General features: G+C 38.5%; 1 protein-coding gene across 2 annotated transcripts; it reads left to right on the forward strand.

The window, feature by feature from the left end:
- Positions 1-818: 818 nt before the first annotated feature.
- Positions 819-26567, forward strand: EXOC3 (exocyst complex component 3). Of its 2 annotated transcripts, none has more exons than XM_069004236.1 (13): positions 819-905; positions 3757-3941; positions 7769-7988; positions 9726-10407; positions 14847-14964; positions 17415-17540; positions 19090-19190; positions 19682-19792; positions 20517-20667; positions 21374-21496; positions 23789-23950; positions 25138-25265; positions 25719-26567. In XM_069004236.1, exons 2-13 carry the CDS (start codon positions 3798-3800, stop codon positions 25888-25890), a joined length of 2238 nt encoding a protein of 745 aa, XP_068860337.1. In that variant the 5' UTR covers positions 819-905; positions 3757-3797; the 3' UTR covers positions 25891-26567. The 2 variants fall into 2 exon arrangements, with proteins under 2 accessions (XP_068860337.1, XP_068860338.1); XM_069004237.1 differs by lacking the exon at positions 819-905 and adding an exon at positions 1129-1399.

Here is a 26567-nt window from a genome sequence, read left to right on the forward strand (position 1 = left end):
CTACACAAACCCAGCGAAAAACCCAGCCCCCACGAGGCACCTCGCCTGTCCCCATTTCCCACTGCACCCAGCAATCCAGTGCTAATTTCATAACTACTTGTCTTTTGAAAAGCACCGTAGTTTTCTCTTGCATATAAATTAAACCCTAAACACGCAGCTTCCCTGAGCCTCAGCGATTCTGAGGTGCTGAGCCAGGGGGGCTCCGTGGTGAGAGCTGCATCCCGGCGGCCACACCACGCTCCCGACACATCCCTTCCGGCCACGGGAGCGCCCTGGGTCTGGGCAAGGCGTGAGGAGACAGCCGAGACAGCGGGCTGAGTGAGGAGTGTCCCTTCTCTTCTGCCCGGAAAAACAGCTTCCACACGGATCTGAAGGCACCGCGTGATGTGCAGCTTATCCACCCTCACAGAATCACTTAGGTTGGAAAAGACCTCTGAGCTCGTCGAGTCCAACCAGTATGACCCAACACCACCGTGTCAACCAGATCATGGCACTGAGCCACATCCAGTCATTTCCTGAACACCTCCAGGCACGGTGACTCCACCACATCCCTTTGGCAGCCCGTTCCAACGCTTAACAACCCATCCCGTGAAGAAATAACTCCGCGTGCTTCCTTTTTTTTTTCCAGACGACCGCTCCAGCCCAAAGCTTTAACACCTCACGGGAGTCGTGAAGTTTATTTTTTTATTTTTATAACCGATTTCGGCGACTTTGAAGCAGGCCCCAGGAGCACACACTGGGGCCCTTAACAACAAAACTGTCAAAAAAAAAAAAAAAAAAAAAAAGAGGAAGAGGAGGAGGAGGAGGTGGTGCTGCCGGCATCGTGGTGCGCGTGCGCGGCCGGGCGTGCGCCGGCGCACCGGGGGCTGTCAGCGCCTTCCCGAGGAGGGCCGGCCGCGGCCCCGGTAAGTGGCGGCCGTGCATCCCGCCGCTCCCCGCCCTGTCCCTGCCGGCCGGTGAACGCCGCCGTGCCGGCCCCTGCGTGGCTGTCGCGGGCTGTAGTGACCCTGGTCTGGCAGTGGGAAGCGGAGGGGGTAGGGGCGGGATGGGCCGGGGCGGTCCAGGGAGCCCCTCGGGATGGCGGGGCCGAAGGGGGTGCTGAGGGTTCGTCCTGTCCCGGGGCCGCGGCGGAGGGCGAAGGAGCTCGACGTGCGAGCGGGCAGGTCTCCGGCCTTTGCCCGGCAAGGGACGGGCACCTGCGTCGGTGCGAATGATTCGAGCCGAGCCACTTCTGCCAGGGAGGAGCCGGGCGGGTCTGGGCTGCCGGCCGGGACTGCCGCCGCTGCTTCCCCCGGGCTCTGGAGGGGTCGTTGCGTTCCTGTAGCCCAGGAGCTCCTCTGCAGAGGGGCAGGGGCCTCCTCCTGGGAGCCTGTCGTCCGCGCTGGCTCGGCTCTGGAGTGTGAGTCCTGAGGATAAGGGTGCGATGGCAGCTGGAGCCTTCCTAAATCGACTCAGAACGTAGTTTAATTCACTTCTGCCTGTATTTTTCGCTGAAGGTGTATGTAGTTTTGACTCACAGCTTCAGTGTGAAGTTGACATGGTTTCCTAAAGTTTGCTGTTTCTTTTGGGTGGTTGTACAGGAGCCAGTCTGCCTCGGCGTGTTAGTTACAGTGTGCTGGCTTCTGATTCTGCTGACGAGGTCTGCTCGATGTGCCTGGGTAGTGGCTGTGTGGGCTAAAGGTGTTGTAACTCTGTGGAATGTATGCAGAGGTTTTAATAGGGGCAGTAATTCAGGATAAAGCTCTCTGCTGCAGAATACCATTTCTGTAGCAAATTAAAAAAAAAACGTTTGTTTGTTTAATTTTAGATAGAGCCCTGATAGCTTGGAAATGGATTGAACCAAACAAAACTGGAGTTATTACTCCAAACCGCAAGTGATTGAAATAGATCTTGCATGTTTAGATGAAGAGTAAGAAATCAAGCATGGTTTGAGCTAAACAGTCCAGTAGTAAAGAAGTACAGGAGTTTACACTGTAGAAATAATTCTGCAACAAGTACATACTTGTGCATGTAATTTTTAAAGGTACTAGAGATACAGAACTTGAGACATAGACTTAGGCTCTTGCAGACTTAGCTCATGGGCAAACCTTGCCTGGAATGTTTTTTAGCCATGATAAATTCTAAAATTAGGAATTTTGCTAAAGCTCTACAGAGTCTGGCTGGGATGTAGTTAACTTTCTTTATAACAGTCTGTACAGTCTGTGTTTTGGATTTGTAGCTAAAACAGTGCTGTTCACACCGCAGTGTTTGGCTCTGGCTGAAGGAGGCTTGTACAGTGTACAGGCTTTCTCATTTTCCTAATCTGCCCTCCACTCCCCTCAAGTAGGCTGGGGATGGGCAGAGATTGACAGGGCACAGCAGGGACATCTGACCCAAGCTGACCAAAGGGAAGTTTCCTAGTGTATGTCACACTTATCAATAAAATATGGGGGTTTTGCTTCTAAGGTGGCCATTATTCACAGACTGGCTGGAATATTAGTTTGTCCGTGAGGGGTGGTGAGTGATTTTCTTTGCTTCAGTTGTTTTTTGGGGTGAAAAAATTCCTTTAACAGGAAAAAAACTAGGACTAAACTAAAACCCCAACAGGAGTGTTTCCAGTTTCCTTCATTTATCAAACTTTCTTTCTCTTGTCTCACAAGTCTTCTTGCTTTTGCTCTTTCAGTGCTGCATACTTGACACAGTTCTTCAGATCACTGTTCTGTTGAGACTAAGTGATGTGCTGGATTTATGAATGCAGACTGCTCTGAAAATAGATATCTAATTTCAAGGAATAATACGGGTATGAGAGAGTATAATCTCTAGCTATGGCAGCAGAACCTAAAATGTTCTGTTTGGTTGCAAGACTAAAGACATAGTATGTTGGAAATAATTTGGAAGCAATGAGGAGCTCCAGATAATGTTCCTCAGAGGTCTGTGGACACCATGGTATTGCATCTTTGGTAATGGGATCCTCCCTAATTTCTGTTAGTAGCTAGTGAAGTTTGAGAGAACCTTGATGGCCAGCAGATGTTACATTTTCCCATACTTCTTTGCCTGCATGTCTTGGCTTCACTGGAAATTCTTCTGGAGACTGAGGCGAAATCACTTGATTGATTTTTCCCTACGCCCCTGATGGACAGGACTGATACTGTGAGAAGACCTGAAAACAAGAGATGGAAATCAAAAAATTATCCATCAGAAGTCTAAATGGAAGTGCTCTATAGTTAAGTCTCTGGGTTTGGAGCTTCCACAGCTGTTTCTCCACGGTTTTGGTGGCAAATTTGACCTATTGCCGCAGGGGGACTGTGGTTCTCTCAGCTCCACCCAGTTCTAGTTCAGGATGAGTTAGGACTTTTGCTTGGACTTTCTACAAGATTCCATTATGCTTGTCTCATTGCCCTTTTAACAGGCAAACCTCCTCTTAGATTAAATACAATCTGTTCTTTTAATGAAGATTTGCTGTCTTGTGGTGGTGGGGTTTTTTGGTGGTGTTTTGTAGGGGTTTTTTTAATTCAAAATAAAGGTTTGAGCAAGGTAAATGCAAAATCAGCAACCAAAAACATTTTAGGGGAACTAATGAGACTGAGCTAAGTGCTTTTAAATGCAATTCTTGTAGAATTTTAGTTGCCTCTCTTTATAATGTGGTTTAATGATGCTTCTGTCAAGTTTCACTGCTTTTGGTGCCGAAGTTAATTCTCCAGTTGTTGACTTTGAAATGTCACATAGCCATAAAATTTTAAAAAGTGAGTTTTTAAAAAATATTTTATTTCTTTTCAGTACTGTTAAGTTATGAAGGCATTTTGAGGTCCTAATCAACAATGGAGGAAACGGATAGGGAAGCAGTTGCAACAGCTGTTCAGAGAGTAGCAGGAATGCTTCAGCGTCCTGATCAGCTGGATAAAGTGGAGCAGTATCGCAGAAGGGAAGCTCGTAAGAAGGCTTCAGTAGAAGCTCGACTCAAGGTACAAAGTTGAATAAAGCTGCATGTCTGTGGTGCAGCATGAATGTACTTTCTTTTTTCCCTTTCTTCTGTTTGTTTTTTTTTTTTTTTTCATTCTACGTTTTCAGCCAGATGGATAGTTTTAAATCAGGGAGTTTAGTTTTTGCTTGGTGTCCAAACCAGAAAATTTGTGTCCTGAAATTAATGCAAATGAATGGTGTACATCTTACTAACATTTTATTAAGCATTTCAAGTCTTCTTAGGTCCTGTACCTTCTGCAGTTTGTCCATGGACAACTACCCTTGTGCTGTGTAGCCTGTCAGCCAACAAACCTTTATCTTAGTGATTGAATACTGAACTTGTAACAAAAAATTGATGATTGCATCTGAAAAAGGATCAGTCAGTTATCCCTCTGACTTTTACATGGGTTTAGGGAAGATAGCTAAAATACATCATGTTCTTGTCTCTTGTGGAAGTGGCCCTGTGTATTTGCTCCTCCTTCACATGTGTATGTGTGAGTGGATGGACATTCACACAGACTTAGCCTGACATATGAGTGTGGTTATCCTGTGTTTATTGTCCATATGTTACTGAGTTCTGTGTTTCCTTCCTTCACTGGTATTTGCCAACAGTCATTTTAGACCACTGTATTAAGTAGGTGGAGTAGAGTCTTAGAAAAGTGTTTTGGGTAACATTTTCTTAGCTCAAAATGGCTGGTATACACTGTATCTAATCTTGTATTCCGCTTAGTTAATCTTATAGCTATTTAATGGCTAGTTCTTTGTGGGAGTCTGTATGCAGTAGAAGAAAACCAGTTTTCTTTCACAGTGAAAAAATTTGGTATTTATATATAATGTGCTATTTACAGATAGCAAATTACATGTTGATTTTTGTAGCATAGAAGCAGAATTTTTTCGGATGACTTTGACTTTTCAGATTTAAGTCAGGAAGCAGATAGAGTCTATTAATAATGGATCAGCTGTTTAGTTACTGTGATCTATTTATAATAAATGAGCACAGTCATTTGCCTAGCTGCTTTATAGACAGTCATGACTAAACTTTGTAAGTCTTGTAAATGCCTAAATCCACTTTATAGCTATTTTCCCTATTGTTTGCCTTAAATTAGTTCAGTCATCTGTAGGTGGTCAGAAACACCTGTTCCAAAAAGAAATTCAGTACCCTTTAATCCACTCAGGATGCATTCCTGAAAAAGGTGCCGGTTAGTGATGCAATGGATAGCAGTGCCGTTTTTCCCATGAGAATTACTCTAATGGATGGCAGCACAGAGAGGATGTAGGAAGTACTCTTGCTGTGAATTTAAACTGTTTCTATGTGTGCTGTGGAAGATGGGGAGACAGACATCAGCCAGAGGAGTTGCTGACTTCTCAGGCTGGATTACTGCTTCATCTGAGTGAATGAACACATGGGAAGTCTTTCAGTGTGAACATGTTAGTGTGTATCTCTGACTTTGATCTTTGTCATCACTTTCTTCAGGTGAATTTAAATAGCCTCTCTATATCCGCTCCTATATATTTAGTTATGTCCATTTCTTATATGCCTCATTGCTTTTCTTCCTGTGTAACATAAATTCTTAGAGGAAAAAGTGTTTTGAAATGTGTCAAACTCAGCAGTTTCATGTATGAGACTGATGGCATTCAGTGAAGCAGTATTTTTGGGGTTCAGTAGCAGAACTCTGAAATGATGTGTGGATGAGCACCAGGTAGCACTGTTGGCTGGTGCTTTTGTGTTCTGTAGTCCAGAATGTAGGAGAAGAGCTGCTTGGATTCTCTTCTAGAGCTTGTAAAATTATAATCATTTTTGTTTGTGCAGTTATCTAGTCAATGGAAGAACTTCTCTGTGAAGAAACACTGTATAAATATATATTTCCTAGGAAAGTTTCTAGGTTGTGGGTGTTCCAGAATATAAACATCCATTAATCCTTTTCCTTTTGATTCTTAGTTGCTGTGCAGTCATGAATTTGAACCATAGGGAGACCAGGAAGCCAGGATTCTGGTTCCATGGCTTCATGTTGAAAGCTGTCACTTGACAAGACATAAAAGATAAGTTTTGAGCCCTTTTCCCAGGATGGCTTAGTTTTGTTTTCATTTCTTTAATACGGTGATGATCAGTCCAATCTAAGATGAATATGAATTCTAGGAAGCAGTCTACAGTGCTAGTCTGGGACGTGCTTTGTTCTCTGCCCCATCCCCATCAGTCCCAGCTGACTATTAGAAGACAAACTGAACATGGATGGATGTCTGCTTTTAGAATTTTCCTTGTCCATTTATGTCAGAGACTGAGATCACTGACTGTTTCAGTTCAACATTATCAAGTTTCTGCAAAAGATAAATAGGCAGAAATTTGAATATGTAATACTTGGAAGATCTGCCTCAGAAGAAATTATCAGAGCAGAAGTTTGAACATATAATGATCATGTAATTTTTAAAATACTTAATGGTCAGCTGCAGAAGATTGTGTTTGAGTATCATATTGAATGTTTGAGTATCCTAATTATCTCAGTTCCTGTAGGGGAAAATTGTGTTAATGCAGCAGTTCTATAGATAGAAACTGTATAAAAATGCCTTACCACTGCTTAATTGTGCTGAGTCTACCAGGAAGATACATTTTTATCAATAAAAACAGCAGGTCATAATTTGAAAGGACATAAATAATCTTTGTTTAAAAGTCACTGCATTTTTCTGAGACTTTCCCAGTACATTTAAAACACAGTACATGTTGTTTGCAGTTACCAGGATTTCCTCTTTGGCTTCTAGTATTCGACAAAAAGTTCCACAACTGTCCAAGCTTTTGGCCCTTAAAAGTCTGGCAAAAAATGTGTTTTGAGCTTAGCAAAACCATTAGTGCCTCATTTTCTTTGCTGGTTACTTTGCCTCCCCAGGTTATGCAGCTGAGTTTTCATGAATGACTTGCTTGTCTTTTGAAACCTGTTTTTTCTAGTTGCATTTTCCACTCCCCTGATTTCACCTTCACCACATCTTTTTAAAACTACATATCTAAAAAATGTGCTGTGGATGTGATCTGATTTCTTTCACTCAGACATGCACTATAGTGCATTTTCAGTAAGGTGTCTGGACACCTGAATGATATTCAGGCCTAACAGCCTTTTTGAAGAGTCATTATTTCAAGTGTCACCTGTCACAGGCTATCCATATCAATAACCTGTCTTTATGCCAAAATAATCTAGTAGTTGGATTGTGGGTCTGGTCGTTGATGTTTCACAGTGTGAAAATTTTATTCAGTTTGGGGTTTTGTTGTTTGTTTTACTGAATTACATTACATTTTTTTGCCTTCAGGAGTTTTGGGTTTTTTTTAAAGAACACTTGAGAATTCAATTTGGGCTTTTTTAGAGCATTTTCTGTTGTGATTAAAAATTTGTAATTGCTTTAGTAAAATGCTTTGAGAATCTGTACATACCAAACATTCTGATGAAACATCTGGACTTTCTTTTGATATCCCCCTTTGAAATTAATTTATGAAGGAAATGCAAAGAAGTCTCATTCCTTTGATCCTGGTTCGATATAGATTTATAAAGTTTATGATCCATCTCCCTAAGCTCCTATGTTAGTTTGTGGGTGAATCAATTGTATCTAGGTCCTTTAAAACTAGATACAAATTCAGAATTTAAAAAAAATGGTATGTGGGCATAAACAACATTGTGCACATGCCAACTTGCACATTTCTAGTAAATTACAATATTTCCTTTTCATTTTTTTTCTGTTGAAAATGTTAGATACTGAAATTAAAATTAAATCTTGAGAAATGTTGACAATACGAAACTTAATGATGAATAATATGGGTTCTTTCTTTGTCTCTTTGTTTGCATTTAAGGCAGCAATACAGTCACAGTTAGATGGAGTACGAACAGGTTTAAGCCAACTGCACAATGCACTAAATGATGTGAAGGACATTCAGCAGTCTTTGGTAGATGTCAATAAGGACTGGAGACAGAGCATCAACACTATAGAAAACCTCAAGGATGTTAAGGATGCTGTAGTGCAACACAGCCAACTGGCAGCTGCTGTAGAAAATCTCAAGAATATATTTTCAGGTAATCTAATGTTCTTTATATAATCCATTCCATACTGAAAACACTTTAAAATGGTGCTAACAGCTGTAAGGTTGTCAAGCAATGCTGAGAACTTTAAACCTCACTGGGAATGAAGAATTAAGGAAGAATCACCTACACATCACACACAGGGAAGTAGCTGGTAACCATTTAATATAGATGAAAACTACATTGTGCTGTAGGAAATTCTAGGCTGGCCATGAAACACAACTCACAAAGAAGTTTCTTGCAAGTAATCAGTAACAGGGATAACGCATTTAATATAAAAGACTGAAATATGCAAGCAACAAATACAGAAAGAATATTAATAAAGTTCTGGTGTGTTGCCACCTGAGCTGGACACCTACAGCAAGCCTGTTTGGTACAAATAGTATGAAATTAAATAAGGAGGCAAAAACGTTGTGCACCACTGTACAACTGTGAGGGTTTGAAAAATGAAATAAGATGAATGAGATAGAATGGATACTGTAAAGATAAGGAGAACGTGATTACCTGTGTCATTTTGTGCAGCTGTTTTGGTGCACATTGCATTCCATCTTGAATCATGATGAGTTCCTTGCCAGGACTTTTCTACTTATAAAAAAGTATCTTACCCTGTAACAAGGATAAATCTATCATACTAATTTGATTTTACTTAAATAGTTATTTCTCCCCTCTTATCTCCTGATACTAATACACAAAGTGTACCTACAAAGGAAAATTGCTTCCCAGCCATACCAGGTTGATTAGTTCACTCTCTGTGTGTATCTAACCTTTACAGTATCAGATACAGTGTGCAATTTCAAGAAAAGAGTAGTGTTTACAAGCAATGTCTAGCAATTAAAAACAAAGAACAGCAAATTGTGCATGTTCCAATGTGGAGTTGTTTTGGGGGTGTTGTTCCGTTTCACACAGATGAATACAACTGAGACAATAAACCATTTCAGTCTCTCTGAGAGGTTTTTACTATGAAGCATCTCCCCCTGGAGTTGTTAAACAGTATAGTTGTTTTGCTCAGAGATGATCAAATGTTTTATAAACAAAGTGGTTTTTATCATGATTGAAAAGACAGTTACACGCAATCGTTAGAACTTTTTGTGGGCTGCCAGTTTTATCACTAGCTGCCTTTTTTGCAATGACAATTCTTCTGATGAGATTTTTCAGTTCTTCCCCCACAGGATCCTAATAATCTTCTGTAGGATTCCTCAAATACTGAAAAAATAATAAAGAAAGAAAATCTTGTAAATATTTTAATGGCATAGGTAATTATCCCTATCTTTCCTTCGTGCCTCAGGCAGGCAAAAACTGTTCAAGAAGGAGGTAAAATTTGGCATTTGTTGGGTTTATGCAGCCTCAGGTTCAACAAAGTAGTGACTTTTAGTCAGGTAAGTTAAAAGCCTTTTATATAATGTATAAGAAGGCCAGTACCGCAATTTGTTTCATAGTAGATTTCCAGGACTCTCTTATTTATTTTTCGGCATCAGGAGGGAGAGAGAAAATTGTGTTGGCACTATGATCTTTGTTTAGCCACTGATCAAAATGGAGCATTATAGTTAATAATGTATAAGGAAACGTAACATTTACTAACAGGTTTTGAATACTTAAAAATAATTTCCATTAAATTATTTAAAAATAATTCCTACAGCCATTCTCCAGCTGTTTTCCTAGTGCTTTTATTGTCTTGTATCTACTGTTTGTATTTTGACAGTGGTGTTGTACTCTATGTGATTTTTCTTTCAGTTCCAGAGATAGTCAGGGAGACCCACGATCTCATTGAGCGAGGGGAACTTCTGCAGGCTCACCGGAAGCTGATGGATTTGGAGTGTTCTCGTGATAACCTGATGTATGAGCAGTATCGCATGGACAGCAAAAACACACATGACATGAACCTCATCCATACATACTTTGGGGATATGCAGAAACTGTCTGAGGAATTGGCAAAGCAGCTTTGGATGGTGGTTCAAAGATCCCTTGTTACAGTCCGTCGAGATCCAACTTTGCTTGTCTCTGTTGTGAGGATAATTGAGAGGGAGGAGAAAATTGACAGGCGCATGTTAGACAGGAAGAAACAGACTGGGTTCATACCTCCTGGCAGACCAAAGAAGTGGAAAGAAAAAATGTTCAATATTTTGGAAAGAACTGTGAGCACACGGATTGAAGGCACTCAGGCAGACACCAGAGAATCTGACAAAATGTGGCTTGTGCGACATCTAGAAATCATCCGCAAATACGTCCTTGATGACCTGCTCGTGGCCAAGACCCTGCTGGATCAATGCTTTCCTCCACATTATGACATTTTCAACAGGTTGTTAAACATGTACCATCAAGCTTTGGCCACCCGAATGCAAGAACTTGCTGCAGAGGATCTGGAGGCAAATGAGATTGTTAGCCTTCTAACTTGGGTTTTGAATACCTACACTAGGTAAGGCCCCCTTATCTTTTCTGTTAGCAATAAGTGAGAGGAAACATGCAAAACAAATTTGTGTTAATATTTGTATGTCTATTAACATACAAGAAGGTAAAAAAGGGATTATATCAAACTAGCAAGTTCTTTACTATTCATTACACATTTTGCATCCTGGAAATTGCTCCTTAAAACTTGTTTGTATTTTCTAATATTTAATTTTGAGTTGCTTAAAGTTTTAATGCAGTCAAGATCTGCATGAAGCTACAGTCACCTTGTATTGGTGTACCAGTTTGATGAAGTATTGGGAAGAACAGGAGACTGAGATCTCGTGTGTGAAACATAGTGTTTGTTGTAGCCACGGCCCCGGAAGAGCTGTATGATTATTAACTTTCTATTGTTCTCTTCTACAGGGGTGGGACTGTTTCAGTTGCCTCATTACTGCTAAATGGAAAAAATGTAGTAACTTCCTTTAGGTTTTCTCTCAAAACTATGTGGTGATTTGGTATTTTAGAAGAATTTCTGCTTACGGGTTGTTTTCTATGATATTTGAAAGCGTATTTCTTTTGAGTTGTGTGATTTGTTGGGATAACTTAAGCTTTAGGGGGGGTTTGTTGCCTCCTTTTTTCATCCTCCAGATAGAAACAGCTCGAGTGGCAACTGTTGAGTTTTTGCTGGCGTGTAGTTACTAGAGCAACTGATTTGTTTGGGAAAACGTGCTGCTAGCCTTTCTGTGGCTCAGGACTGTAATTCTGTTCTGAATAGCTGGCACTGACCCAGGTTCTGTGCCGTGTGTACTTTTGATGTTTTCAATTGTTCAGTATCACTAATGCAACAAGTTAGACGCTTTGTGGTTTAGAGTATAATACCATAAAGCACCGAGGCAGGAGATAATACTGTTCTGGAGAATTCTAATAACCAGCTTTAAGGTTTGTGTTCGGCACTCTGTGCTTTACTCTACACTGCAAAGTTCTCCTGGTTTTTCTTCCCTGCAAGGAACAATCAGGAGCACCCACTTGTGCATACTTATATACCTGTGCAGGGTATAAGAGAGATGCCGGTGCTAATAAGGAGCTGAGTTAATTGGCCTTTTCTTCTTTTGAAGGCCAGAGGAATAACTCTACAGTGAATGAAAATCACAGATATGTGAGTCCTTCTCATGCGTGACCTTGGCAGAAATCCTGCTCCCAGGCTCTTTGTTTATGTCTTGGGGCTTATGTTCCAGTAAGGCAATTCTTGGTCTTAAAATTGCCCTTCTACCTTTCTTCCAGAAAGCAGAGGAGATTGGTACTGAGTTAGACAATTTAGAGCTAAAGCTCTCTCAGTTGGTGTGTTCCATCATTGGAAGGGCAAAGGGAGGGAGCAAAGCCAGTGTTACCTCTATTTGCAAAGCAAACAGATCTTGCTAAAGCAAGTCATGTAGCTTATAGTACCTGGTGGCTGAGTCTTGTGAAGAAGGGAAACAGTGAAAGGAGTAGACACAGTACAGGATATCTGAGAATGCACTTCTCCCTGCATATCTGCATGACAAGTGGGATGGAAATTAGAGGAAGTACCTTGAAGGAAAAAATTAAGGCTTTGACTTTTTCTCTTCTCTAAAAAAAAAGGCCTGAGACAGCAGTACAGGAATTGTATTCTTGTATATTACAATAAAAGGTTATAAATAGGATGATAATTACTGGAACAGGTTGCCCAAAGAAGCTGTGGAGGCCCCATCCCTGGAAGTGTTCAAGGCCAGGTTGGATGGGGTCCTGAGCAACCTGCTCTAGGGGGTGGCATCCCTGCCCATGGCAGGCAGGTTGGAACTAGATGGTCTTTAAGGTCCAAGCCAAGCCATTCTATGATTCTATGAGAATGAGCCATTGTGTATGTTGGTAGTGCACAGTGGGAGAAGAAATCAGCTCAGGTTTCTGAGTGGGAAGGTGAAGTTCTCAACAGGGATATTTGCAGTGCTTATCAAATCTCAGTTGCTGGACATCTCTTAACAATGCAATAAAGAATTCTCCATAGGGATATGTTTATAATAAACTAGGAAGGAGGATGGACTACATGGCATTATGGTAACTGTGCATAATAGAGGGAAAATATAAATTTGTATTGTATTTGCATATTACAGCTGCACTTCAAAAGCAGCTGAGAGAACACTGACTGAGAAGAAGCATTGAGGGTTTTTTCCATGTGATGAATTGATAGAGTCATGCATAACTTCTGTTTACAGTATTTGCAACATAGGGGTTAAAAAAGAATCATGAGGGTTTCTTAATCAGAGCATGTCTGCATGGAAGCTGTTTTTAGAAATGTGCTCAACTCACAGCTCAGAAATAAAGTGATGCTACATGTGGAATAATAGCCTTTAATATTTGAGTGGCAGTTTTACTGTGCTAGGTGGATTTCTTTCGTGTTGAAGTCAATGAGAGTTTCGGAAACATACTGTTATTAAAATCTGTGTTGGGTTGGGACCAGGCCTCTTATCTGTGTCTGAGGAAAATTATAAGTCTTGTAAGATCCTGATGCTCAGATTTATAGCATCATTTTATGAGATACTGATCAAGTGTTGACAAAACTGCTAAGAGTTCACCAGGATTGCTAAAGACAGTGTCAACAGTGTTCACTTTGAGGAACAGAAGGAATACTACTACACATACAGCTGTCTCTGGAGCCAGTACCTGTTTTCACAAGATAGAGCAGGACTGGGGGCAGAATAGAAGCTTTCTAAAATGCTACTTTCCAAATAATACAATTATGTTTGAATGTTCAACTTGATTATAAACTTTTTGTTGAAGGTAAATAACTTCCCAACAGTCAGAAACCTTGTGACACTTGGAAGAGGGTTGTCTGTTGCTTCTTTTCCCCCAGGCACTTGGGTTGTGACAATCAGGAAAGCGAAATTGTGTATAGGAAGAATTTTTTATCTTGGGGACCAGAGGTAGAAGCTTGTGGTCTTTGTTTTGGGGTTTCAGGGGATGTGCTTTGATAAAAGGTTAATGTTTCTGTGGCCTTGTGAACAGGGATAATGAGGCTAGAAATATTTTCTAACATGGCACAGTGCCATAAACAGCTTCTCTCATTTCCCCTAAATCAGCCTAGAGCAGGTCCTGCTATTACGTGTATTCTTTCTGTAAACAGCAACAGAATGGAATTCAGTTTTCTGACTAGATTGAGCCACTTAAAATAGTTTCAGTCTCTTTTCTTACAGGCTCAGGAAGATGTTGTAAGTGTAGGATGTTCAGTCACAGTAACTTTTATGGTTTCAAATACAAGAACTTTGGTATTCTGAGTTGGTAACTGTAGTGGGTTTTTTCAGTGCTTTATTTTTTCCAGGATGTGGAAGCACCACTGTGCTGACTCACTGCATCTACCCAGAGAACAACTTCAATTTGCAGAACTATATAAACTGGACACTTGCTTAAGAATTTATTTTTAAGTTGCTATTTGTTTTTATAGTAGCCTCTGTGAATACAGAATTTGTGGTTTCCTTCTGAAAAGCACAGTCTAAATGGAATGTGAAACAATTTATGTTATTATGATTGAATATATTTCCATCAGCTGTTAATAAAGCACTCTCTGAAGAGTGTGGGTTTGACTTATTGATTTTTTGGAGCATGAAATATTCAGAGTTCTTGCTACATTGTTCTTTGGCATAGCTTTGGGGTTTGTTGATTACACAAACCACTCATATAATCTTATATAGATGCAAAATACTACTGTAAAGTATTAATTTTATATAATTCTTATCAAAATATTTTTGAGGGTTGCTCTAGTTTCTTTCAAATCCTATAAAATCAAGAACTTTCCTTTGCAAGCAGGTGCTGTTATACAGTATCCACCTTTGATTTGTCTTGAAAGATACCTCTTCCTCTTAGATTAGCTATATTCTCTACCAAGACAGGAAGCTTTTCTTTTAATATATTTGAATTTTTACATGGATTTGATACAAGTACCAAAACAGAAGCTCTTTTGAGGATCTGAGGACAGTAATTTGTACTTGTCACTGATCTTTACTGTTCTAAAATTCAAAATGTATAAATTGTCTGTCATCACCTCTGAAATTTAAAAGATGTATAAAAATGTCCCCTAAAAAGAGCCCACAGGCTGAACCAGTTGGTTTATTCAGTTTCAAGTAATCACTAATTCTTGTACATAAAAGTAAGAAATGCATGGAAAGGTTGTATATTTAAATGTCTCTAATATTTCTTTATTATATGCTGGGCTGTAGCTTTTACATTCTGTTCCTTCTTTCATATAGTTTTATTTACATTTCTTGTAATGCATTTATTGTTGCAGTTGCTATTAAGAACTTTTTGAAATGTGTAAGTATTGGAAATTTGCCCTTTACAGTGAACATACAGAAGAATTTGCATAGTTTTTAGTTTTTAACTTTTTATTTCATTTTTCTATACTAATCTGAAATGTTTTATTCTTTTCTTCTTTTTCTTTTTTTTTTTTTTTAAATTCAGTGCAGAGATGATGGGAAATTCAGAACTGTCTCCTGAAGTGGATGTAAATTCTCTGGATGCTCTGATTTCACAAAATGTGGTAGACCAGCTTCTCAGCAAGTATATGTCAACACTCACTGTAAGTAATAACAGTGCAAAGGCACATGCAGATATGAGTTTATAGCTGCATCAGTACCTCAGTGCTGCTCCTCCATCAGAGGAAACTGTGACAAATGTGAATCCAACACCATTACTTTTATAAAAATTTTCATATCATATGCGTAGGTTTCTTCATAAAGTCATAATCAGATGACTTTATATATGTAAACCATGACATTTCAAGGAGTACTTATGCTTTACAGATTACTAATAATAATTTATTGGAAAGGAAAGGATTCCAGTCTTCATATGCCTAAATCCATAGTGCCAGTAGGTTAGCACTTAAAAAGACACTGTAGGCAGCTTGGTCCCTCTAGTAACTACATCAACATTTGATAGAGATGTGATCTTTTCAAGGTAATCAGGATGTTCACATTTGCCAGTTTGATTCTTTTAACAGCCTTTTTCCTTTTATGCCTTTTAACTGCATGAGCATAATTTCCTTTTGTGGATGCCATTTCAAGTGTGTCTTAACTATAAATGCACTGCTTCTTTGTTATCTTAAAGAGTCACTAGAAGCTGGTCAACTACATGGCAAAGCAAGCACTATGTGATTGTCAGATCCACTAATTGCCTCCAAGAGTGGATATTTCAATAGTTGTAACTTTGGACTTGCTGTTCTTAAATTGTTCAATGAATTCCTACTCCTCCTAACTTTTTAGGAGCTTTGCCATGCAGAGGAGGGAAATTTTTATGCTGCTTTGGATTTGTCAGCTATTAAAACATGTCCAGCAACAGCAACTACTTGGACTTTGATTCATATTACTGTGATGAGTATAATCTTGTAATGGCTTAAGGAAGTTGCCAGTAGAGGCTCTGCTTCCCATTAGCTTTATTAGGACTTTTATGCAAGTTTATTTTTCTGCACTTACCTTTAAGACGAAAAATACATTGGTTTGCTTTCTCAAGCTACTTTTTCCTTGACTCAGGAAATGCCTTTGAATTAATTTTTCCTCACTTAGCATGAAAAAATACACCTATATTGGTTTTCCAGAATTGTTTTTTTCCTTACCTACTGAAAAATATTATGTATAGACTATTGCTTTTTTTTATTTATAGACTATAAATAAAATAAAGTTGCTACTCTATTAAACAGAGTGGCTTTCTTTTTGCTGGTTTTGATTTTTGGCTGTATCTTTCTTTTAAGGCAGAAAATACTGAAACGGCCTATTTGTTTCACTTCTACTTTATTTCTTTTGATGTTGTTTAAACGTGTTTTTAAACACAATATAACTAGTTCTGTATGGATAAGTACAAGTAATTGTGACTATCAACTTAAATACTGATGTTCACATCAACAAAAATGTCATGAGAAATAAAATGCTAATAGATTTTAACAGATTTCTAGCATATTATTTTTCCAATCACCTCAGCTTGAAAAAAAAGTTCTGGTACATGCTAATCTTACGGTGAAAAAAGTCCCCTGGGCTGCTGGCTTAAAAGATTAATTCTTCTTTGCAAACCATATCTCATCAGAGCAGTTCCATGCTTATGAGGAAGAAAGGTAGTGCATCATTTCACACAATTGAAGAGGGTACTATTTGAATTTTTATGGCCTTTCTGTTTGTGCTTGCTGGTAATGTGTAATTTTGCGTGGCAGGGCACTTTTTGCATGGCAGTAACACATCTGTTACATTTTGGAAAGAAGTGCAAACATTTATATTACTATGGGTTTTAAGCAAATGTGAACAAAGCAGAAAAGAGGCAGAAATCATCAACCCAAGCAAGACAGGAATCAAAGAATCCAGTTATATATTTAGCAAGCATCCTGGTCTTTACACTTGTGAATAGGTCTGTGCTATGTGTCATGCAGAAAACTGGCTTAATCTCCTTCTAAACCCAGTTCTTAATGTCTCTCTGCTGTATAATGTACTGGGCAGATGGGAGGAGAGCCAGCCATTGTGTCCGTGGCTGTGTTCTGCAGTACTTGTGTTCCAAGAAACACAACCCATTTAATGTAATCCTGGGGTTTTGTCCCCAGCAGTAACGAGCACCAGTTTCCTAAAATGGAGATGTAAAAGCAAGTACAGGCAGATATGTGCTATTTTCCTACATTAAATATTACCCTAATGTTTTCAGTTGGGGGAAAGTTCCGTTTGAAACCTAAAGCCTGAGCCTTAAATTCTTCCAGAGTTAATAAACACATTTGTTCTGACGAACTGACTTGCCCTCTGTGTTAGGAGCACTCCCCTTCCAAAGTGTGCCTAAGCTTCAAACTATACCATTTGTGTACCAGTATTAACCTTTGTCAATGCAAATTTTAATTTGTCTGTTACCTCTATCCTGTCAGAATGACAAGAGTGGTCAGCATTATCTGTTACTATGCCACTCTTCATTATGGAAATGACTGCTATTCTAAATATTGCAGCAGGAGTTTTTGTTGGATTAAATTAAATCTTTTCTTTCTTTTGGTTGCTTTATTTAATGAAGTCTAACATCATTGGCTGGCTACGAAAAGCACTGGAGACAGATAAAAAAGACTGGATAAAAGAAACTGAACCAGAAGCAGATCAAGATGGATACTACCAGACTACACTCCCAGCTATTGTTTTTCAGGTATAAGACAACTTGGTTATTCCAGAAAATCTATAGAAGCAGTACATGGATTTGGAGGAATGGAGAGGGAAGCCAAACTTTCTGGAGTACTGTTGTTTCTATGTCTTTTGAAGTGAAGTGGGTTTTTTTTCCTGTAGAGCTGTTAGTTGGAGAGGTTGTTTCTTCGGAGGTTTTTATTTACCTTCTTTAATGCTTAAAGACTTAGTTCTTTTTTATGTGTAGATTAGAAACATACTTTCCTCAGCCTGTTTAGTTGATATTTGTATTTAGTGAGCTGCTTTTACTTAGGTCTCTTGATGTAAAGCTGTGGTATAAGCCCACCAGATGAGATGTTTGTACCTAGTAGAACAGTTTTTGTTAATACAGTCCTGAATTAGTTAGGCATGTTTGTTAATGTGGTGCTGAGATAGTTAGGCATGTATTTGTTACTGTAAGTTATTCATTATACAAACACCTTAATACTAGAATAAAAAGTTCTGTTGAAGGTTGAAACTGTTGCTGTTTTAAACAATACTTCAGTTAACATGAATGCCTGTCCAAATTAAAACCAGAAAAGATAAGGCTGTTTCTAAAATCCTAAAAAATAAAACCAAAAAACAAACACAGAAGTACCCAAACCTGCACCACCCTGTTACCCTGTTGTTGGTAGTGGAAAGTTTTGAAAGTGATCTTTATCAACCAGAAAAATGTCAGCTTATTATGCTCACTTTCTAATTTTTCTTTACAAATATTGTGTTAGGTACCTTCAATGAAAGATAGATTATCTCTTCTTCCTGCATTTGTTTCCCACTTTATTTTTTTTCCAGCTTACCCCAGGATTTTTGCTACATTCTTTCACATTTGTGTTAGTGCCAAGGTTTACTTCATCTAATCATTTTCAGAAAGTGTGTGATATCAAAGAAACTGGTGGCTGATTATTGGCTCTAGTGTCGTCCTGAGAAGGACTGCAGTATTGAGATCCATGTAACAGTGAAATTTTCAAAATTATCTATGCATAAAAACAGCTCATGTTTCCACCTGGCTTTGTATCCTTCCTTTCTAGTTTCCCTCCTCTCAAACACAGCTGCCTAAGTCACCTAGATCTTGTACCTGCTTGTGTTTCTAAAGTTTAGAGGCTCCTTTACTTCACTATTGTGAGCTCTCTACTTTCATATATGGGAGAAGCAAAGGGATTTGAGTTGTAGGGTTATTCATTACTAACTGCAGGAGCTGACCCTAGGACTTTGATACACTGTAAAGCCAAAGCACTACTGCATTAATGAGATGAAGTACTGTTTTGCTGAAGAAAAAATGCACCTATTTTCAGTATCACACCACTGCAGTATGCTTTGATGGTTGTCAGTAATATATTAATTACACTTATGAAAATAGTGGCTTTTGGTTAGTCAGTGGGCTTGTCTGAAAAAAAAAAAAAAAACCAACAAAGGCAACAAAAGGCATGTGTAGAGCTGGTGCTAGTGAGAGTCTCCAAGACTCCAAGATGAAAGTTCTTCCTTTGTTTTACCACTGATAAAGGCCTCTCTTTATAATTAAACTATTTTTGTCTTAGATGTTTGAGCAGAATCTTCAGGTGGCTGCTCAGATAAATGAAGATTTGAAAACAAAGGTACTCGTTCTATGTCTTCAGCAAATGAATTCCTTTCTAACCAGGTAACGTAATGTTTAAAATACAAATGCTTTATCCTACCTCAGTCTCTCTTTGTTTCTACAATTCCAATACTTGTTTTCTGTTGGGATGTTTCCTTATTGCTTTGTCTTACTCCTGTCACATTCATGCCAACCAAGCTTTTCTTCCCTTTCCTTTTCTTCCTTTCTTCTCTTCCCCAGTTTCACTGCAGAAGTTCCTCTGTGCTGATGAGTGGCACTTTCAGTTCCTGTCTGCAAACGGCTCTTAATTTTTTGAGTCAGTTTCACTTTCTTTTATATCTCAAATTTATACCTCTTTCTCTTAAGGAAGAGAGAAAACACCTTCTTGGCTGGATTCTGCCCAGAACAGAAAGGCAATACCACATGAGCAACACACGTGTTATAAACTACTTCTAATTACCTGACAGACCCTTATGGAGCATTTGGTCTGATGGGTGTATTTGAGTTATTACAGATTTGTGTCTGTTTAATGCCATTCCTTGTATGTGTTACAGGTACAAAGATGAAGCACAATTGTATAAAGAAGATCATCTTAAAAATCGTCAATATCCTCAATGCTATGTTCAGTACATGATTGCAGTCATCAACAACTGTCAAACCTTTAAGTAAGTCTGCATATTCTTGCAGTATTGTGAGAAAAATAGCTATTGATATTTCAGTTGTCATACTATCTCTTCACAGAACCTTTTCTTCTGTCTGCAAAGAGGGTTTCAGTTAAGATAGTTTAGCTGACTAAACAAAGGCAATAAGTTTAAAGATACTGCTGTTTTAAGAGTCAGGTATTGTGATTGCTTTTGCCTTTGGCAAGCCAAGCCATTGCCCCTCACCAGTGAAAAACCACTTGTTATTCCAAGAATTTCATTGCCAAAGAACAATTTATCTTCAGCTTCCAGAATTTAAAAAGGTCATTTCAGTTAGTTTGTCTGGGTCCTGCCATCTTCTCTCACAGATCACCTTCAAGCAGTGTGATCAAGGTGAACTGAACTGGAGAAATGTAAAGACAGACCTTCTGTCAAGAGTATCAGAACGTGGCTCATGTTTCAGTGATGAGCAATCCAACTTCCTATTCATCTGGATCTGCTGCTGTTAGCAGGTCTACAGATCATCAGCAGTTTGCTACCAACACACAAGTAGTCTACACTGACCACTCCAAAATCATGCTGGAGAGTGAATTAAGGCTTCCAAAGCAAGCAGCAGGCATTGTTTCCCCTTGCAAAAATAACTGTCTGCTGTGTCTTCTTCTGTGCTTGTACTCCAAAAATTTAATAGGAGTGCAACTGTGCATCAGTGGGTCATGAAAAGCCTTTTTTTTTTTTTTTTTTGTCACAGAGAATCTATCATCAGTCTGAAAAGAAAATACCTGAAAAGTGACATGGAAGACACATTGTCAATCAGTCACGCAAACATGGATGCAACTTTAGACATCATTGCTAAAGAAGGATGCTCTAGCCTGCTAGATGAAGTCTTCATGGATTTAGAGGTTAGAACTTTTTTCCTCAGAAAACCCCAAGTTTTATTTAGAAAGAAAAAATAATTCAGAATGAAGTAGTTGTGGAGCCTTTTGGTTGCTAAACATATGAAATATGTGGTGTATATATATGGGCTAGCAAAATGTCAGTAAACCATTAGTATTGTTCTTCACTGGATGTGGGAGACTGGAAGATTGCTTAATTGGGTTTCATGGGGTGACTTCTGGCAGGTGATCTGTATATAATTAGTATTTTCTAATAGATGTACTTATGTTGTTGAATTTTAAGGATTATTTGGGAAACTACTGCTGATATTAAGTTGCCATTGCAGGTACAGCTCACATGTAATTAACAAATTTAATTGATTCTAACAGTGGGCCCTTTCTGTCTGGTAGATTTCCATGTTTAGGAATTCTAGCTTCTTGTGTAGAATCCCTCAGGGGAGGAATTATTACTATAAAGAAATTGGGAATATGGGGAGGGAAATTAGAGAAACAGCAGGAAATGGTGAAGAGAGATGCTCTGGAACTTGTTAGATTTGTAATAAAATGTTGAACTAACGTAAACACCTTGAATGACTCACATGAGGAAGGATGTTGGAACAACATAGTTTCGAAATTGACAACGCTTAAAATTGTCTCCCATTTTTTAGTAACTGCCCTGATCTGATCAGACTGTCAAAAACCTGATCTTATCTCTTGTTTGTTACCTTCTCAGCCACACCTGAACGAGCTGATGACGAAGAAGTGGTTGATGGGGTCTAATGCAGTGGGGACCATCTGTGTCACTGTGGAGGATTATTTCAATGACTTTGCAAAAATTAAAAAACCTTACAAAAAGGTAGGTGCAAAATATTCAGTGACACTTTGCTAATGTACTCTGAACATCAAGTTGATTTGGAATTTCTGAGTACCACATGGAATTCAGAATTGGAATGCAGAAATTGAAATCGTTTCATCACTGGAACTGAAAAAATGTTCATCATCATACTGCAGAAGCTACTGGTTTTCTGTTCATATAATATTGTCAAAGACAAAGTTAAGTTGCAGGACTTAGTCCAGGAGACTTCTTGGCATGTTACTAGTAATTCTTACGAGTTTCTAAGTTTCTACCTCTCCTCAGAAATTTGTAGTCAGATAAAATTAGCTCTTCTGAAACTAGTTTTGGTGGCCTGAATTACTTTTCTTTATAAATGCACATAATGTAATTCTTAGTTTTAATATATACAATAAAGCATAGTGAACTCAGTGCCATAAGGGCTAAGAAGTGCATAATAGCTATGTTTAAAGTGCTCTTAGAACAGCAAATGTGCTAGGTTAGGTGCTTTTTTTCCCTGTGGTCTGCCAAAGGATATCTGGATTTCTCTACTGATAAAATCAAGTACAATAATGTGGAAGATTAAAGGCAGGTTCATGTAATAAGACAGTGTTAAATGATTGTCTAACACTTAGGAACCTAATAGAAGCTAGCAAGATCAGTATTTAGGTGAGGTCTTTGAAGAAGCTCTTACTAGGCAGAAGGCCTTAAAAGATATTTTGTCTCCAAATCATACACTTATTCTTTCTTACCTTAATTCTCAAAGTTATAAAGAGAACTGCTCAGAGTTTCTCTGACGACCTTTTAACCTTCAGTATTTGTGGATCTTAGAGGCCTTATGTAAGTATATGTATTTTCAGACCAGAAAAAGTGCACAAAATAAGTTAGGTCAGTCCCAGAATTAGTCTATATCCATGGAACAGCTTTCTTTTCCAGATTTAGTTTGTTACTGTGAGGTACGAATGCTTGGCATGAGTTTTGAAGTGTTAATATCAATCTCTGTAATCACATATGTTTCATCATGTAGCATTTATTGCCACCCTGTGGGGAAAAAAATTACAAGCAGATTCTTTGGCATTCATCATATCTGCTTTTCCACTGTCTCCCAACACAAAAAAAACTCCCATAAAAGATGCCATATGTTTTAGCACAGGCTGGACCATGCTTTTGTTTCCCTGATTTGTGATGGGATTTTTTTCTGGTTTTAAAATTTTCTTGGGTAACCCTGTTTTGAAAGGACAGTTTTTAAAAGCCACACAAATAGAGCACCTCCAAGAAGACTGTAGCTTCATGGAAAGGACACCGTTCTGGAACAGAGGAAATCTGGATCTAAGTCATTCTGCTTGGCTGTTTTCCTCATGTGTAAATTGAATGCTCTACCACAGCACTCTTGGCTCTTGTGGAGTGTTCTCAGTTGTAGTAGAGCTGTTCTCAGTCCCTTTCCAGTGGGATGCGCCATACATGTTAGTCCTCCACAGTCTGTTCTGTGCAGTTCATTTTCCTTTGTGTAATTGGCATCAATTCCACCAGTGCAAGAGAAGCCATTCCTGAGCAGCCACTTAACTGGTATTTCTGCAGAGTCTTGAGAGCAGAACTTGAAATAGTATTTTCTGTGTTCTGGAGGAGGGTTGTGACTTCCAGTACTTTGCAATCTGTTGTTTCCTCCTTTTTTTTTCCCACCACCCCTTTTCTCTCTTTCTTGAAACCTTATTTTTTCAAGTTTTGACCAAAGAACATGTTAATTAAAACTAAAATTTGATACATACTATTAATAAAAGATAATAAAAAGTTTTTGACTACCTATTATGCAAGATTTTTGTTAATCATAAGTAACTTTGTCACCGTGCTTAAGGGGAAGAAAAAACATCTGAGGACTTGTGGGATTTAAGGACTATCCTTACATTGCTGTTGAAAAATAAGCATGTAAAGGTTTCAGGGTTTTACTTTTGTTCTTTATTTCCAAACCTCAGCATTACCCAGGTACCAGTAGATATTTCCTATAAACAGACAAGTGCAGAACAGCAGATCACACAGGGAAGATCTGAGAAAGTGATTATTCTTTGGTGCTCCTCAAAAAATTCAGACATGGCATTAAAGATACCTTGGGTTTGTTGTTTCTTGTAATTGGCACATTGTTAGGTAAAGAGAGATGATTTTCATTTCTGTTAGCACTGTAGAAATCTAAAACCACTCTATCTGTATTATTAGCAAAAACTGTATATGATTAAGTGCAATTACACAGTTCAAAGCCTAAAAATAATGGCTACATTTGCAGGTATCAGTGGCATAATCCACCACCTTTACCATTTCTTTCAGACAATGACTCTTGAGGCCCATCGGCGAGTAGTTGTGGAATACATCAGAGCAATCATGTTAAAACGTATATCTTTCAAGAATGCAGAAGAGAGAAAAGAGGGTGCAGAAAGAATGATCAAAGAAGCAGAACAGTTCAGATTTTTGTTTAAGAAGCTTGCAGCTGTAAGTATTTGCTTTGGGTAGTCCTGTTAACCGGGTAATTTACAATAACCCCACATATTTACTGCTTGGGGGAAATGGCTAGAGTTAGATCTCCATGTCTCCAGAATGTTGAGTGACTTGGGAATATCAAAGATGCCAACTGAGGGCACAGATGGAGTTTCTGAACACACAGGCTGGCTGCTGAAATTCTGGAGCACCAGTTTCTACTGCTTTGTGTTTATACAGCTCTCTGCAGCTGAGTATTTGAATGGCCTCAGAGAGATAGGTACCCTGAATTCATAGTAGTAAGTGAAAGAAAAAAGCAGTTGTAAAAAAAAAAACAAAAAACCACTTTAAAAATCTGTCTTTGCTTTTCCTGGCTAGAAGAAAGGCTGATGTGGCATCAAACAGATGCCATTATTTATTACCTAAGGAGCATGCAGTGTGTTCATTTGGATCAATAAGATGAGTATGTTGACCCCATTTAAAGTCCAGTAGAAATAGAAAAGACAGGCTAAAAAAGGTATTTGAAAATCAATGTGCCAGACAGGCCTAAAAGTTTTAACTGCATAAGAAACAGGGATTTTCAAGAAAGGTCCTAGGGCCAACAGATGACAAAATGCAAAAAGAATGCTCAGAAAGATAAAGCCTGAAAAACTGGGGGAATTAATGGAAGCAGTGGTGGAATAAATGAAACAAACCATACCTGATTGGCAGAACCAGATAACCTTGAATTAAAAGTACTAAAATAGTCCAGTTTAAAAAGATACAGGTAATCGATCAGTTGCTGAAAGCTGCTTTGGTGGCCAGATGACTTGAGGGAATCTAATGGAGGGCCAGTTATGAAATAATGTTTCAGAAGAGACCTGGCTTTCATTTTAGTTATTCCTAACATTTATGCTCATAGATTACCTAAAGCTGAAGACTAGAATGTATCACCATGTGGATAAATACAAGATAGTGTTCGTGGGGCACTACTTTCTTCACTGATATTCTCAGAGTAGGTCTCTGAATGAAGAACAGGGAGAGAAAAGGATTATGGTGACAATTCACAAATGTTTTGGGTTTTTTAATGTCTGAAAATTCAGCTTTTTGGGAAATTCAAGAGTATTGTCAGACAAAGTATTAATTAAAGGATTGTTTGTAGATTTGAGGGGTTATTGCTATTGTTTTGGGGCATTTTTAATATTTTTTGTTTACTTTTGCAGGGCTCTGGAGAGGACACTGAAGGACTCTGTGACATCATTGAAGCCATTGCAGAGGTTATCAAGCTGACTGATCCTTCACTGCTCTATCTGGAAGTTTCAACTTTAGTCAGTAAATACCCAGATATCAGGTAATTCTCTTTGCCCTCAAATTTTAAAGATAGATAACATCATAATTTCCTTGTGGTCTTGGGCAAATGTTAAAATTTTAAAACAATGTGAAAATATGTTCACATTTTTCATATTTTAGAATGTAACCAACCACTTTCTTGTGGAAAATAAGGCTAATGTACAATATATGTGTATGTAGACTAGGAGTTAGAACTGCTTGAGTACTGCGGAGGAATACTTAAAATACTTCATTTCTGTGTTTTGGGAGGATAAAATAGGTTTTAGAGTCCTCCAAGCAGCCAAAACAGTGCTTTATATTGAGCAGGGAAAACCAGTTCTGAGTAGAGATCTGATTAAGAATAAAAAGTACCCCCTGAAACTGAGTGAAAGGATTGCCAATTAAATGCTGTTCTTGACAAAATCTTACTTGTGCAAAGCTTCCTAATGGCAGTTTTACCTTTTTCCTTTGACAGGGATGACCACATTGCAGCTTTGCTGACAGTGAGAGGCGATGCCAGCAGAGATATGAAGCAGACTATCATTGAAACTTTGGATCAAGGTCCAAGCCAACCAAATCCAAACTATGTGCCAATTTTTAAAGAAATTACAGTTCCTACCCTCACTGTGCCAAAACTTCTTAAGTAATTGACAACTCTGTGTTTGTGTGTCATTACGGCTCTGGGATCAACAGGTTTGAAATATTTGTGGGCAAATTTGGCAATGCTATTTTGAGTGAAGTTCAATATACATTGATACTTGCTAGGCATGTTTGTTTCGAAAGACTTGGACGTGAGGAAATGCAAGCTTTCTGAAAGAAGAAGGATTAAAGGTCATGTTTGAAGAACAAAGCTTTTAATGGCATGGGGGTTTTTTTACTGACCCATTTGTTACATCTGGTTTTGGTGTCAGCAAATACATTTTTCTTGTGGAATATGTTTGCACAGTGCACTGCAATGCTATATAAAGATATTTGTACCAAAACCTGCAGAGCTGTATTAGTGCTGGATATACTAACATACATCACTTACAATACCTAAGCAGACTCCTTTAGAACTGTCTTTATATGGCACTGCATTGAGTGTTAATGTCAATCCACTTTCACATTATATTTTGTGTATGTACTTACTTTGGTGTAAAATAGTTTATTGCAGAAAACTTAATTATGAAATCAGTTTCCTGACTTAAAGGACTGAATGAAATTGCTACAGTGCAATTTGATTATAGGTTGAATAAATAAATAAAGACATAAGGTACATTTTTTTTCACTGATTCACTATAAACAGCACATAAAGCACACCAGTTCAATAAAATGTTAAACCATT

This window comes from Aphelocoma coerulescens, chromosome 2 (genome assembly GCF_041296385.1).
Source record: "Aphelocoma coerulescens isolate FSJ_1873_10779 chromosome 2, UR_Acoe_1.0, whole genome shotgun sequence".
Classification (NCBI taxonomy): domain Eukaryota; kingdom Metazoa; phylum Chordata; class Aves; order Passeriformes; family Corvidae; genus Aphelocoma; species Aphelocoma coerulescens.